The 15,225-nt window shown below is 46.7% G+C and overlaps 1 protein-coding gene across 1 annotated transcript in view; it reads left to right on the top strand.

The window, feature by feature from the left end:
* LOC309363243 (uncharacterized protein) overlaps positions 1-15,007 on the top strand; it is a 30,304-nt gene extending 15,297 nt beyond the window's left edge. The window contains exons 6-11 of the mRNA XM_081899347.1: positions 258-419; positions 3,750-4,263; positions 8,708-8,834; positions 9,906-9,976; positions 11,641-11,767; positions 12,834-15,007. Coding sequence (XP_081755473.1) covers positions 258-419; positions 3,750-4,263; positions 8,708-8,834; positions 9,906-9,976; positions 11,641-11,767; positions 12,834-14,197 — 2,365 coding nt within the window. The 3' untranslated portion in view covers positions 14,198-15,007. The remainder of the gene's footprint in view (positions 1-257; positions 420-3,749; positions 4,264-8,707; positions 8,835-9,905; positions 9,977-11,640; positions 11,768-12,833) is intronic.
* The last annotated feature ends 218 nt before the right edge of the window (positions 15,008-15,225 follow it).

Here is a 15,225-nt window from a genome sequence, read left to right as displayed (position 1 = left end):
CTCGAAGGAAAGAGATAGAAATGCATTTTTAAAATAATAAAAAAAACAATTATTATTATAATAATAATTATAATAAATTAATAATTATAATTATAATAAATTATTATAATAATTATAATTATTATTATAATTATAATAAAAACAATTATTTTTGTTTTTTTAAGGAGCAATCGTTTGCCCCGATTAGTGAATCCGTAGCGAGATCGTGGTTGTTTCTGCAGCTGCAGCTGTTTCTAATCCCCGGCCACTTCGGGGTTAAAACGAGAGAGTCCGGCTGCGCTTCCTAGAGGGGGCGCAAAGGAAGGAAGCCAGCCATGGGCAGAGGAGAGTGACAGCTTCTTTCCTGTCCCGCCCCCTTCCCTGGGAGAAAAAAAAAGAGGGGGGGTCTTTGTTTGCAGCAGGCCTGCTGGAAGGAGCTGGTGAGTTGCATGGCCACCTGTCTTGGATGCTTGAGCTGAGATTCCTGCATTGCAGGGGGTTGGACTAGATGACCCCTGGGGGTCCCTTTCCAAACTTCAGATTGCATGGTTCTATGAGTGGGGAGCGCCTTTGAACGGAGGGGAGGGGAAGGGGCAAGGCAGGGGGGCGGGCTGATGGCTGGCTGGCTTGCAAGGAGGAGCCCTGCCCTCCTGGCCCAGGATCCTGCCCTCACAGTGGGCAAGACCAGCTTCTCCCCACTCCCAGTGGGAAGCCCCTCTTGCTATTCCCTCCCGTTGCAATTCCCCAAAGCTGACCTTCAGAGGCATTTGCAGCTTCCTGCACTGGAGGGAGGACAGCAGCTCATATTCCTCCCCTGAAAATAGGGACGTCCGATTTCATCATCATCATCATATTATGGGCTACTTTTAAAATGAGGCTGCATTTTAACCTGTATTTTAAATTGGTTCCCCCCCCCCATTATGTTTTTACTGTAATTTTACTGGTATTAGCTGCCCTGAGCCTGGCTCTGGCCGGGGAGGGTGGGGTATTAATAATAATAATAATAATAATAATAATAATAATAATAATAATAATTTATTATTAGTACCCCGCCCATCTGGCTGGGCCTCCCCAGCCACTCTGGGCGGCTTCCATAAAAACCAAAAATACAGTAAAATATCACACGTTAAAAACTTCCCTAAACAGGGCTGCCTTAAGATGTCTTCTGAATGTCAGGTAGTTGTTTATCGCTTTGACATCTGCTGGAAGGGCGTTCCACAGGGTGGGCGCCACCACCGAGAAGGCCCTCTGCCTGGTTCCCTGTAGCTTTGCTTCTCGCAATGAGGGAACCGCCAGAAGGCCCTTGGCGCTGGACCTCAGCATCCGGGCAGAACGATGGGGGTGGAGACGCTCCTTCAGGTATACTGGACTGAGGCCGTTTAGGGCTTTAAAGGTCAGCACCAACACTTTGAATTGTGCTCGGAAACATACTGGGAGCCAATGTAGGTCTTTCAAGACCGGTGTTATATGGTCTCGGCGGCCGCTCCCAGTCACCAGTCTAGCTGCCGCATTCTGGATTAGTTGTAGTTTCCGAGTCACCTTCAAAGGTAGCCCCACGTAGAGCGCATTGCAGTAGTCCAAGTGGGAGATAACTAGAGCATGCACCACTCTGGCGAGACAGTCCGCAGGCAGATAGGGTCTCAGCCTACGTACCAGATGGAGCTGGTAAACAGCTGCCCTGGACACAGGGCATAATAATAATATAATATATAATAATAATAATAATAATAATAATAATAATAATAATAATAATAATTTATTATTGGCACACCACCCCTCTGACTGCGTTGCTGCTGGCACTCTGGGCAGCTTGCAACATATGTATTTTTAAAAAAATGTAATTGAACATTACACTCAATTAAACATTGCGCATTCAAGAGTGGAAAGCCCTGCCTGCAATTCTCTCCTCTTGCAGTTAACCAAAAACTGGCCTGGGGGGGGGCATTCTCCCTTGGGAGGTGGTGAACTCTCCTTCCTTGGAGGTTTTTAAGCAGAGGTTGGGTGGCCATCCGTCATGGATGCTTTAGCTGAGATTCCTGCATTGCAGGGAGTTAGACTAGATGATCCCTGTGGTCCCGTTCAGTACTTACAAGGAAAAAAACAGTATTCTGTATTATTGTAGTTTGAATATTGTGTTAAATAGATGATTCTTCATCCTGCTTATGGAATATGCTGCGTAATCTGAATCCTGAAATACAGTAATACGCTTTGGTATGGGCTGGGGGGGGGGATACAGTGATGCCCCGCAAGACGAATGCCTCGCAAGACGAAAAACCCGCTAGACGAAAGGGTTTTCCGTTTTGGAGGCGCTTCGCTAGACGAATTTCCCTATGGGCTTGCTTTGCAAGAAGAAAGCCCATAGGGAAATCTCTGGGGACCTCTTTTAAATGCTGGCGGTGGGGAGCAAAGCCTTTCCCCCCCTCCGGCCTTCAGAAGAGGTCCAGGAAGGCCGGCGGGGGCCGAAAGGCTTTGCTCCCCACCGCCAGCATTTTAAAAGCAGTCTGGGATAGCAGGGAAGTGCTTCCCGCTATCCCGGATGGCTTTTGAAGGCAGGCGGGGGGGGAGCAAAGACTTTTGCCCCCCGCCTTCAGAAGAGGTCCTGGACCTCTTCTGAAGGCTGGCAGGGGGCAAAAGTCTTTGTCCCCCCTGCCTGCCTTCCCGGGGGCTTTTAAATTGCTCCGCTGTCCCGGGGCGATTTTAAAATGCTGGCGGGCGGCAGCGCTGCCACCCGCCAGCATTTTAAGATCGCCCCGGACAGCGGAGAAGTCTCCGCTGTCCCGGGGGCTTTTAAAATGCTGGGGGACGGCAGCGAAGGTTTCGCTGCCGCCCGCCAGCATTTTAAGATCGCCCCGGGACAGCGGAGAAGTCTCCGCTGTCCCGGGAAGGCAGGCGGGGGGGGAAGCAAAGACTTTCGCCCCCCGCTGGCCTTCAGAAGAGGTCGGGGGACAGACTGTCCCCGGACCTGGTCTGAAGGCGTTTTCCATAGGAACGCATTGATTGATTTTCAATGCATTCCTATGGGAAACCGTGCTTCGCAAGACGAAAAACTCGCAAGACGAAAAGACTTGTGGAACGAATTAATTTCGTCTTGCGAGGCACCACTGTATATAGATGCCCGAATGAGATTGCCAATTTTATGGGACCGCCTCTCCTGGTATGTCCCACAGAGGACCTTAAGGTCCATGAATAATCTTAGTTTAGAGGTCCCGGGCCCTAAGGAAGTTAGATTATCCTCCACCAGGGCCAGGGCCTTCTCAGTGATGGCTCCGACCTGGTGGAATGCTCTGTCCCATGAGTCCAGGGCCCTGCAGGATTTAACCTCCTTCCACAGGGCCTGTAAGGCAGAGCTATTCTGCCTGGCTTTCAATTTGAACCTGGCCTGATCTTTTATTCCCCTTCCTTCCCTCCCCCTCCCCTTTTTATGAAGATTACCCGCTCTGGGATCCCACAGCTGGTTCTCCCCTGGTCTCCTCGCTGGCCCAAATAGGACTAATTTAGCCAGCTAGCCCTGGTTATCATCTAATGTTTATTGGACGGATTTCCCCCCTAAACTGATTTTTTAATTCTGAATTTATTGTTATCCACGTTTTATACTGTATTTTATGCTGTTTTTTGTTGCATCAATTAATTGTTTTAAATTTGTTGTTAGCCGCCCTGAGCCTGGTTTTCTGAACTGGGAAGGGCGGGGTATAAATAAAAAATTATTATTATTATTATCTGAATACTCTGCTAGTGTAACATTTCATGTAAGATTTCCTGGCTCTCTGCAGGTTTAGAAGCCTAATCAATTTGGGTGATCACAAGTGGAAAGAGGAGGAAGCTGTTTTGGGGGCCCAAGAGATGGTGACCTCGGAGCGCGGCTGGGAAATGGAGGAGCAAGCCTTGGCTAAGATGAAAGCAGGAAGACGCCAAAATGTTATCCAGGCTGGGAGCAGCGGGGGATTCTGGGAAAGAACCACACCAGAGATCCTGGGTGAGGAGGATGACCTCGGCTTGGATGCCCAACGCCAACGTTTTAGGCGCTTCTGCTACCAGAAGGCCGAGGGACCCCGAGAGGTTTGCAGCCGACTCCACCATCTTTGCCATGAGTGGCTGAAGCCAGAGCGACACACCAAGGCTCAGATCCTGGACCTGGTGATCCTGGAGCAATTCCTGGCTGTCCTCTCCCCGGAGATGAAGAACTGGGTCAGGGAATGTGGAGCGGAGACCAGTTCCCAGGCGGTGGCCCTGGCCGAAGGTTTCCTCCTGAGCCGGGCAGAGGAGAAGAAGCAGACAGAGCTGCAGGTGAGAGAGGGTTTCGTTCTGGTAGTTCCAAAAGACAAAAATGTGAGCATGAATAAAGTAAAAAAAAAACCCCCACTAGTTTCCAAAAGGAGGAGGGAATCCAAGCCCCCAACACTTTGCTTCCCCCTTTCCAGTGTGGTGAGAGCCAGCATGGTGTAGTGGTTAAGAGCGGTAGTCTTGTAATCTGGGGAACCGGGTTCGCATCTCCGCTCCTCCACCTGCAGCTGCTGGGTGACCTTGGGCCAGTCACACTTCTTTGAAGTCTCTCAGCCCCACTCACCTCACAGAGTGTTTGTTGTGGGGGAGGAAGGGAAAGGAGAATGTTAGCTGCTTTGAGACTCCTTAGGTAAAGGTAAAGGTACCCCTGCCCGTACGGGCCAGTCTTGCCAGACTCTGGGGTTGTGCGCCCATCTCACTCAAGAGACCAGGGGCCAGTGCTGTCCGAAGACACTTCCGGGTCACGTGGCCAGCGTGACATCGCTGCTCTGGCAAGCCAGAGCTGCACACGGAAACGCCGTTTACCTTCCTGCTAGAAAGCGGTCCCTATTTATCTACTTGCACCCGGAGGTGCTTTCGAACTGCTAGGTTGGCAGGCGCTGGGACCGAGCAGCGGGAGCGCACCCCGCCGCGGGGATTCGAACCGCCGACCTTTCGATCGGCAAGCCCTAGGCGCTGAGGCTTTATCCCACAACGCCATCCGCGTCCCTTGAGACTCCTTAGCTAGTGATAAAGCGGGATATCAAATCCAAACTCCTCCTCCGCTGCTGCTGCTGCTGCTGCTGCTTCTTCTGCTTCTTCTTCTTCTTCTTCTTCTTCTTCTTCTTCTTCTTCTTCTTCTTCTTCTTCTTCTTCTTCTTCTTCTCTCCCCGATGCTTTTTAACATCTTTATGCGCCCCCTCACCCAGCTTGTCCGGAGTTTTGGGCTGGGCTGCCATCAGTATGCTGATGACACCCAACTCTATCTGTTGATGGATGGCCATCGTGACTCGGCCCCAAACACACTGATCAGATGCTTGGAAGCTGTGGCTGGATGGTTACGTGGGAGCCGGTTGAAGTTAAATCCTTCGAAGACAGAGGTCCTCTGGCTGGGACGGGATGATATGGGACTGAGGGGGCAACTCCCATCTCTTGCGGGGGTGCAATTACTGCCAGCACCGTCCGTTAAGAGTTTGGGTGTAATCTTCGATACCTCCCTCTCCATGGAGGCGCAGATTGCAGCTATTACAAAGGCAGCATTTTTTCATCTCCGCCAAGCTAAGCAGTTGGCTCCTTACCTCTCTCGCCCTGACCTAGTGTAGCCTTATTAGAGTTCACCGATTGGGTCTGCGTTGTTCCGGGACAGGAGGAAGGAAGTCAAAATGACACCGAGGTTGTTTCAAAGAAAGAGTTTATTCTGCTCTCTGGATAGCAGAAGGCACTTGCGTGGTGAGTCCACAGCAAGTACAAAGAAATGACAGGTTTCATGCAGTTTATATATCCTCCAGGTACCCTCTCACTCCTCCCCTAGGAGCCCAACCACGTCGGCGTACGTACACAGGTTGACATCACATATGTTCCTGCTCTGGTACTCTCAACCATAAAGGGATCTTCCTTCCTGCACTCCTGACCATAAAAGGATATTCCTGTTCCTACTCCTATCTTGGAGCAAGAGGTCACTACTTCCGAGAACATGCTCTGGCGTTAGTCCCAGACTTGGGTCTCTGCATCATTTGTGTTCAGAACATAAGATATGTCTGTGTCTGTTCTACTGGTAGAGTCAAGGCCAGTCTTGCCGTCAAACTGATAAGGGAGAGAGCTGTGTTCTTGTTTTGCATTTGCTCAACGGCTAAAGTTTGTGCATTTTAGCTAAGGAGAAATGGGGATTTTGGTGCAGTTTAAAAACTGCCTGCACAGTCAGTTTTGGGGTTTGGGAAACCCATTCCTTCACTAGCTACTGTGATCCACGCGACGGTCACCTCCAGACTGGATTATTGTAACTCGCTCTACGTGGGGCTGCCCTTGAGACTGACCCATAAACTCCAGCGGGTGCAGAATGCCGCAGCGAGACTCCTTACGGGGTCTTCGCTGCGAGATCACATTCATCCGGTGCTATACCAGCTGCACTGGCTCCCGGTGGAGTACAGCATCAGGTTTAAGGTGCTGGTTTTAACCTTCAAAGCCCTATACGGCCTAGGACCCTCGTACCTACGGGACCCCCTCTCCTGGTATGCCCCACAGAGGAACTTACGGTCTTCAAACAAAAACACCTTGAAGGTCCCAGGCCACAGAGAGGTTAGGCTGGCCTCAACTAGAGCCAGGGCCTTTTCGGCTGCGGCTCCAACCTGGTGGAATGCTCTGTCACAAGAGACAAGGGCCCTGCAGGACTTGACATCTTTCCGTAGGGCCTGCAAGACAGAGCTGTTCCGCCAGGCCTTTGGTTAGGGCGCAGCCTGACTCCCTCCTTTGGCAACCTTTACAAAACTTTATGGCTGCCATCAATCTTGATTTTAATTAATTTTTATAATGTTTTTATAATGTCGCACTATTTTGGTGTTGTTAGCCGCCCTGAGCCCGGCTTCGGCTGGGGAGGGCGGGATATAAATAAAATTTCTTCTTCTTCTTCTTCTTCTTCTTCTTCTTCTTCTTCTTCTTCTTCTTCGTTTTCTCTTCCCACTCCCCATTTCCTTTTCCTTTTTTAAATGCTTGGATATGGCATGAATTTTTCAGCATAATAGCAAATTCAGAGGGCACAGTTTGTCTTACATATTTGTCACTTTTCTATTTTTTTTAATTTTTAAATAATTTTAAAGTTTTTATTGTTAAAATAATTCAGCATTAATACACACATATTGCGAATATACAAGCATACAAACATACATTTCATACAATCCTTAAAAATATTCAAACATACCTACATTCAGTCCCACAGATAATGCCCCTTTCCCACCACAATGCCTCACCCCACCTTTGTGTTTGTCACTTTTCTGGTATGTTTGTGTTTCTTTTCTAAAACAAGCAAGGAAAAGAGTTTCAGGCTCATGAATGTTCTGTCAAGTATAGGAATGCAAGAGACCGTAAGATCGTGGCCTGGATCGTGTGGAGATCTCTCGGTGCACCAGGTTGGCAACTGGCGAAAGCAAAATATCACTTGGAGAAGGATCTGAAATAAGCTCTAATTTGATTTGTTCCGGATTGTTTTGTTTTATGTTTTAATCAGGACCAACTGGTTAGAAACCAAAGGGTCCAAGTTACTCCAAACCAATTCCTGTTTTATGTTTGAATGTTGCAAATCACTTGGAGATCTGTTCTGTAAAATATAAAGCTGTACAGAAATGAAATGAATAATAATGATGATGTTCCATTGCAAAAAAACCAAAACCAAACAAACCTTGGCGCCAGGACATTCCATTGTTGCGACCGTAACCTAGGTTTAAAATGCTGTTTGGGGATTAGAGTATACCTTGGTTGTTGAACGTAATCTGTTCCGGAAGCCTATTCGGCTTCCAAAATGTTCAACACCCAAAGCGTGGCTTCCGATTGGTTGCAGGTGCTTCGGCTTCCAAAAAATGTTCGAAAACCAAAGCATTTACTTCTGGGTTTTTGTCATTTGGGAGCCAAAATGTTCCAAAGCAGAGGCGTTCAGAATCCGAGGTTTGACTGTATCTGTATCTGATTTTCTAACACTGCTTCTGATTTTTTAGAACCTTTCTCCTGTGGCTGTAAGTTGTTGGGGTTTTTTAAATAATTTTTATTGGTTTACAACAAAAACAAAAACACATAATAATTTCACATCCAATTTTTCATAAATTATTTCTTTTCTGGACTTCCTTCAGCTTTTCCGTAAATCATCCATAGTCATTATTTAAGTTATGCATTCCTTAGGTTTGTATTGTCATTATTTAAACCTTTCTTTTTCTATTCCCTTTAAACAATACTTCTCAAATCTCACAGTGATGCTTTAAATCCTTCTAGCGTTATCTGTCCCTGGCTTATACTTTCCAGATATTCCACAAAATATCTAATCTTCCCAGTCAATTTATCCAACTCAGCATAGTCTAACAGTTTCATTCTCCATTCTTCTATCGTCGGTATTTCCCGTTGTTTCCATTTCTGGGCCAGTAACACTCTTGCTGCAGTCACTGCATATTGGAAAAATTTACAGTCCTTTCTCTTTATCTCATTTCCTAATATTCCTAACAGAAAGGCCTCTGGTTTCTTTATAAATGTATATTTTAATATCTTCTTCAATTCATTATATATCCTTTCCCAGAAGCCTTTCACTTTCTTACATTCCCACCACATATGGTAAAAAGAACCTTCTTTATCCTTACATTTCCAACACTTATTACATGTAAGTTGCATTAAGTGGTTTTAAGGTTGGGCTTTAATTGCTGTACCTCACCCTGAGTGCTTAGGGCAAAGGCCAGGAAATCAGCAATAATATTATCCCTCCTTTCTGCTTCAGGGGCAGAGACCTCTAGCTGAGATTTCTCTGGGTTTCCGTGGGGCAGAGCAGGCAGCCTCAGCTCCCCGAGAGAGACGGCTCTTCAGGTGGATCGTGCAAGAGTGTGACCAAGCTGCCAACTCGCTAGGTAAGGAAAACTGCCGCCTGTCTCCATTTGTAAGAATTTATCTTTTAGTGTGGCAGCACCCGCAATCTCAAACTCCCTGGCTATCGATATCACTGTACTCTTTTTGACGCCTGCTGAAAGTATTTTTCTTTTTTCTTTTTTTATTTATACTTTTCATTTATTTTACAATCCATTTAACATTTCGGAATTTGACTTCCTTCCCCCTCTTTCTGCGGTTCCTTAAATTTACTTTTTCATATCTTCTGCATATCCAAATTCATTTAATTTACTTCTTTAATTATCTACTGTAAATATATGTTGCCTTCACACTTTCTCAGCCTCTTCTCCCCCTGAGCTGAGCTACAAGCTATGGTTTAGTGAGCCACAGCTTGGCATGGTGTGCAAACCAGGTATATTGAAACCAGGGTGGATTTGATTTAAATCACGATTTAAATCACAAATCAGTAAGACTTGATTTATTTATTTATTTTACAGAAAGACTCATTCTTGCTGGTATAATCTTAATACATTTTCAGAGTGGTTTTTACAGTTATATCAAAATTTACTGATTTGTTATACATAGGCAGGTAATTATGAAATTATTGTGAGGTTTAATAAGTTGACTGTTTATATTTGGACAACTTTTCTGCTTTACTTTATTGAAAGGAGAAAAATAATCATTTCCTTCATAACAATTTAAACAATTTATTTAACTAAAACAATAACATTATAGCATATGTATCCATGTTTGTTAACTGATGTGGTTAAACATTTTTTAAAAAACAAATAAATAAACTTAGACTGTGTTTTAGCACGCAGGAAAAACTTAAAACATGTCCTTATTTCCTGATTAATAGTCTTTGGACTGTAATGTAACTTAAATAGAAAACTTTCTTTAGAAAGATTTTTTCCTCCAAAAGCGTTTTATTTTAAAAATCCCAATGAAATTTTTAAAAATCCGATTTAAATTTTAAATATCCAATTTTAATTTTTTAAAGAAATCATTGATTTTTATCCACCCTGATTGAAATGGAAACGCAAGATGTTTAAAGGAAATGAAGTATCCTCCAGCTGTTTTTGTGTCCCTCGCAGGCAACAGAGTGACCCCGGCAACCCGCACTCCTTGTGGCGGAGTGGAAACGGCGGCCCTGGGGCCTGATCAGGTAGGGGAAAGAATCCCAGAGGGATCAGTGGAGGCAGCTCGCATACCGGGCCCGGAGGGTTTCTGTCCCTTTGCTACAACGAAGGAAGCATCTAGAAGACGAGGGGAGTCTGTTAATGAAGAACAGCCCACCACCAGCCCCTAAAAACCTCAGCATAACTAGGCTTTCCAGTTGTGAACATGAGAACCTCAGGAGAGCCTTGTTGATTCTTGCAGCCAAAGAGGGCCCAGCCGATCCCAGCATCCTTTCACATAGTGACCAAGCAGGAGATCCATTGGGAAGCCGGGAAGCTCTCTGGGTGACGATATCACCTGGTGTCAGGCTGTGGGCAATCTGATCCCTCACCCGGTGGCAGTAAATAAGCAGATCAGACGAAAGGAGCGTTCTTACCCAGTTAGTTTCTTTAATAATCACAGCGAGAGACAAAGGAATGCACATCTCTCTAGAAACGGCGTTGCTCCCAGTAAAGGTTTACCCCCTCCGTCCCCATTAATCTACGTCACTCCTACGTTGGGTGATCTGAGCTTGTTGCCGCTGAGCTCTCTGTTCTGTCACTCTCAAAGCCTGCCTAGCCCTAGGCAAAGGGGGCTCAGGAATGCTTTCCAAGGACACTGTCTCTCTCCTGGTGTTTCCTCCTCTAGTTGTTTCTCACCCAGTATTTCCTAGCTTTTCCTCTCTGGACTGTGCCCCTCTGCAAACCACTGCTCTAAATCTATACTGTCCTGCCTTTGGTAAGATTCAGGAGAATGGGGAGGGCAGCTCCCACCATTCCTCCTCAATCCAGCCCCTGACACCTAGGTAGCTCAGTTGGTTAGAGCATGGTGCTGATGATGCCAAGGTTGCAGGCTTGATCCCCGTAAGGAACAGCCCCACATTCCTGCATTGCAGGGGGTTGGACTAGATGATACTCAGGGTCCCTTCCAACTCAACAATTCTATGGTTCTATGATTCTTTTTCCATCTGGCCAGCTTTGCAGGGACATTTTTAATGTTTGATTTATTTATTTTTTAAATATTCTGTTGGAAGCCGCCCAGAGCGGCTGGGGAAACCCAGCCAGATGGACGGGTTATAAATTATTATTATTATTATTATTATTACTACAATAATCTTTTACCCACCTTCAGCCTATGCAGAACAGTCCCACTTAAGTTACTAGACTTGCCTAATTGGTTCATTTATTGCAGTGGACCTATGCTTGAGTAGAACTTCTTGTTGTTGTTTAGTTGTTTAGTCATGTCCGATTCTTCGTGACTCCATGGACCAGAGCACGCCAGGCACTCCTGTCTTCCACTGCCTCCCGCAGTTTGGTCAAACTCATGCTGGTAGCTTCGAGAACACTATCCAACCATCTCGTCCTCTGCCGTCCCCTTCTCCTTGTGCCCTCCATCTTTCCCAACATCAGGGTCTTTTCCAGGGAGTCTTCTCTTCTCATGAGGTGGCCAAAATCTTGGAGCCTCAGCTTCACCTTCACAATCTGTCCTTCCAGTGAGCACTCAGGGCTGATTTCCTTAAGAATGGATAGGTTTGATCTTCTTGCAGTCCATGGGATTCTCAAGAGTCTCCTCCAGCACCATAGTTCAAAAGCATCAATTCTTCATTGTGTTCCTCGCCCCCCCCACTTTTAAAAAAGAGAATTGGTTTTCTTCTTCCTTCTCCTCCTCCAGGATCGGGTGTCCTTTGAGGATGTGGCTGTGTATTTCACAGACGACGAGTGGGTGTTGCTGGATCCGGCCCAGAGAGCCCTGCATGTGGAAGTTATGGAGGAGAATTGTGGGAACCTGGCCTCTCTCGGTAAGGCTTCCTTTTTTTCTTTGACTTGGCAGATGTTGACAGTTGAAGTGGCCGCCAGGATCAGAACCCAGCATCCTTCTTGTGGCAGGCTCGTGGGGGTCTCTTAGGAGAAAGGGATTTGCCATCCTGTATGAACGTGGGTGGCGCTGTGGGTTAAACCACAGAGCCTAGGACTTGCCGATCAGAAGGTTGGTGGTTCGAATCCCCGCGACGAAGTGAGCTCCTGTTCCTCGGTCCCAGCTCCTGCCAACCTAGCAGTTCGAAAGCACATCAAAGTGCAAGTAGATAAATAGGTACCACTCCAGCGGGAAAGTAAATGGCGTTTCCATGCTCTGCTCTTGTTTGCCAGAAGTGGCTTAGTCATGCTGGCCACATGACCCAGAATCTGTACGCTGGCTCCCTCGGCCAATAATCGAGATGAGCGCCACAACCCCAGAGTCGTCTGCGACTGGACCTAATGGTCAGGGGTCCCTTTATCCTTTACCTTTATGGAGCCTCAAGCCTGCGGTGTCAGGGACTGGCTGGATGACGAATGGTGGGAGGCTCCAGCCAAGGAACCCTCTAGGGAACCCACGAAGGAAGAAGACTCAGACCCAGGGGAGAGGTTGTAGGACACAAGGACAAGTCAGAGGATCAGGAAATCCAGGAGGTGGACGGAAGAGGAGGCTTTCTATGACACACTGGGCAATAGATCTAGGACACAATATAGATTTCAATCTTTGGGCAAAATTTTGGAAGAGCAATCTGAAGTTTACTGCATGTTATTCCTTGAACGAGAACTACCTGAAAACGATTTACAGATGGTATCTAATTCAGAGTAGGCTTGCTAAGTTTTAGTGGGCCGTGTGGATGAGTTAACATCAGAGAAAAACTTACACCAAGTCGAATAAAATAATCTATTTATTATTAACCGTTAAGGAGTTTTATAACTTGAAAGGAACTGCTTCCACTTGATTTGTTCTGTATTATCACTCAGAACGGCATTAAACTCAGTTTTGCTCCCTAGGTTTGGGGTCCTTGTTCTCTCTCTCAGGCTCTTACCGATTTTCTCTCGCTGTTCCAGCAGGTGATGGCTGGGAGTTCGGCGCTCGGAATGAGGGAGACGCGCCCAGATTATTGCTGGAAAGAGCTGCTTGCGAACGGGAACTGGAAGAGCAGAGCAAGGAAACGGAAGGGGATGAGCAGATGAGGGATATTTCGTCTGCGGCCGCGGGGAGAGCTTTCCGTGAAGTCCCGGTCCTAGAGAAAAGAGACAAAGGGAAAGAAGGCAGCGAGTGCCCGGTGTGCGGGGAAAGTTTCAGTTGCAAATCCAGCTTTAACGCTCACTTGAAAACGCACAAAGAGGAGAAACCGTACAAATGCTTGGATTGCGGAAAGAGCTTCTCTCAGAGGAAAGGCCTTATCCGACATCAGAGAATCCACACCGGGGAGAAACCCTATACCTGTCTGGAGTGCGGGAAGAGCTTCCGTCAGAGCGCGGCCCTGATCACTCACCAGCGTATCCACACAGGGGAGAAGCCGTACGCCTGCTTGGAGTGCGGAAAGAGCTTCTGTCAGAAGACGACGTTGGTGAGGCACCAGCGGATCCACACAGGGGAGAAGCCATACGCCTGCTCAGAGTGCGGGAAGAGTTTCAGTCACAGGTCCCAGCTCACTTCCCACTTGAGAGTCCACACTGGGGAGAAACCGTATAAATGCCTGGAATGCGGGAAGAGTTTCAGTCAGAACACAAACCTTACTTTACATCAGAGAACTCACACAGGGGAGAAGCCGTTCCGGTGCTTGGAGTGCGGAAGGAGCTTCAGTCATAGCTCGACCCTTATGGCGCATCAGAGAACCCACACAGGGGAGAAGCCGTTTACGTGTCTGGAGTGCGGCCAGAGCTTTGCTCAGAACGCAAGCCTTATCTTCCATCAGAGAACTCACACGGGGGAGAAGCCGTACGCCTGTCCCGAGTGCGGGAAGAGCTTCAGCACGAGCACCAGCCTCACCTCGCACCGGCGCATCCACACAGGGGAGAAACCCTACACCTGCTCTGAGTGCGGGAAGAGCTTTTGTACGAGCACAAACCTTGTTACACATCAGAGAATCCACACGGGGGAAAAGCCGTACAAGTGCTCGGAGTGCGGGGAAAACTTTCGTAAGAAAGCGCATCTCCTTAGACATCACATGACGCACACAGGAGAGAAGCCGTACAAATGTGCAGAATGTGGGAAGAGCTTCAGCGAGAAAAGAAATCTCATTTCTCATCAGAGGATCCACTCTGAGTGTTGGAACGAGGATCCTGTAAGCAGTCATTGGATTCCTCCCTCTGTAGGTCCAGGATATGTCCCCCTTCCCCAAGATTCCAGTACTTTCCAGAGCCCTCTCAGTCATAATTCCAGCCCAGGAGAAGGATTGGAGTGTTTTAGTTTTTTTCTCAATGAGTAGATGGCAATTGGTCCAGCCTGCAAATGAAAGGCACAGATAGGTTAAAATGGTAAAATAAAACAAATAAAGTTTAATGATAAATAGAACAAAAAGGAATAGGTCTAAAAAAAAAGCATTACTTTAAACAAAAAGGTTATTGATAAACTTAACAATAACATGACTAATCAAGTTTCCAACACTCATTGAGGCTTATGACTTTTATCAACATGACTGCGCCTGTTCAGAGTTGCCAGTGCACAGCTGCTATTAATGGTAAACTGGTACAGCCAGCTTTTGGCTGGTTCTGATCTGACCCGAAAATTCTCCATCCTGGGTTTAGACTATTGCACCCTGGGAAGGTCACTTCAGTGCTGCTAACGCAATGGTTTGACTTCACCCCCGGAAGCGTACTCCATTGTCCCTCGAGGCAGACGGATGCCAACAACTGCAGCTACTTTGTGCCATGATAGTCGTTGGTGTTTGCTGTTTTGGAATAACGGTGTTTGTGATGATATCGGACCTTCCGTGGTGTTTTTTCTCTTTTTGTAACTGTAATTCAAATCATGTGTGTTTGGGAAAGGGAGCGATCCACACTACTCTAGAGCACCCTATTCTAGAACTCTAGAAAACCCACTCTTTTATCTTTCAGTATTAAAATAGCAGCCCAAGTGTAGCAATCTTCTCCGCTAATAACACGAATATTTAGTGTAGTTGATGGGTGTTTTTAACAGTTTACTGTATTCAAGCTAAAGCATGTATTTTAATCTGATTTGTAAAAGAAAATAAAAACCGCAAGTCCACTAGGGGAAGCATTGCCCTGGTGACAAGATATTGCTCTGTTGGTGAAGGGAAGGCTGGCCTGTAAGGATGATTACAGTGGTACCTCAGGTTAAGTACTTAATTCGTTCTTAACCTGAAGCGCTACTTTAGCTAATGGGGCCTCCCGCTGCCGCTGCACGATTTCTGTTCTCATCCTGAAGCAAAGTTCTTAACCCAAGATAATATTTCTGGGTTAGCGGTGTCTGTAACCTGAAGCGTATGTAACCCGA

The sequence above is a fragment of the Podarcis melisellensis genome (genome assembly GCF_964234715.1).
Source record: "Podarcis melisellensis genome assembly, chromosome: 2".
Classification (NCBI taxonomy): domain Eukaryota; kingdom Metazoa; phylum Chordata; class Lepidosauria; order Squamata; family Lacertidae; genus Podarcis; species Podarcis melisellensis.
Note: the sequence above shows the minus strand (reverse complement) of the source record. Positions and strands in the feature narration are given on the sequence as shown.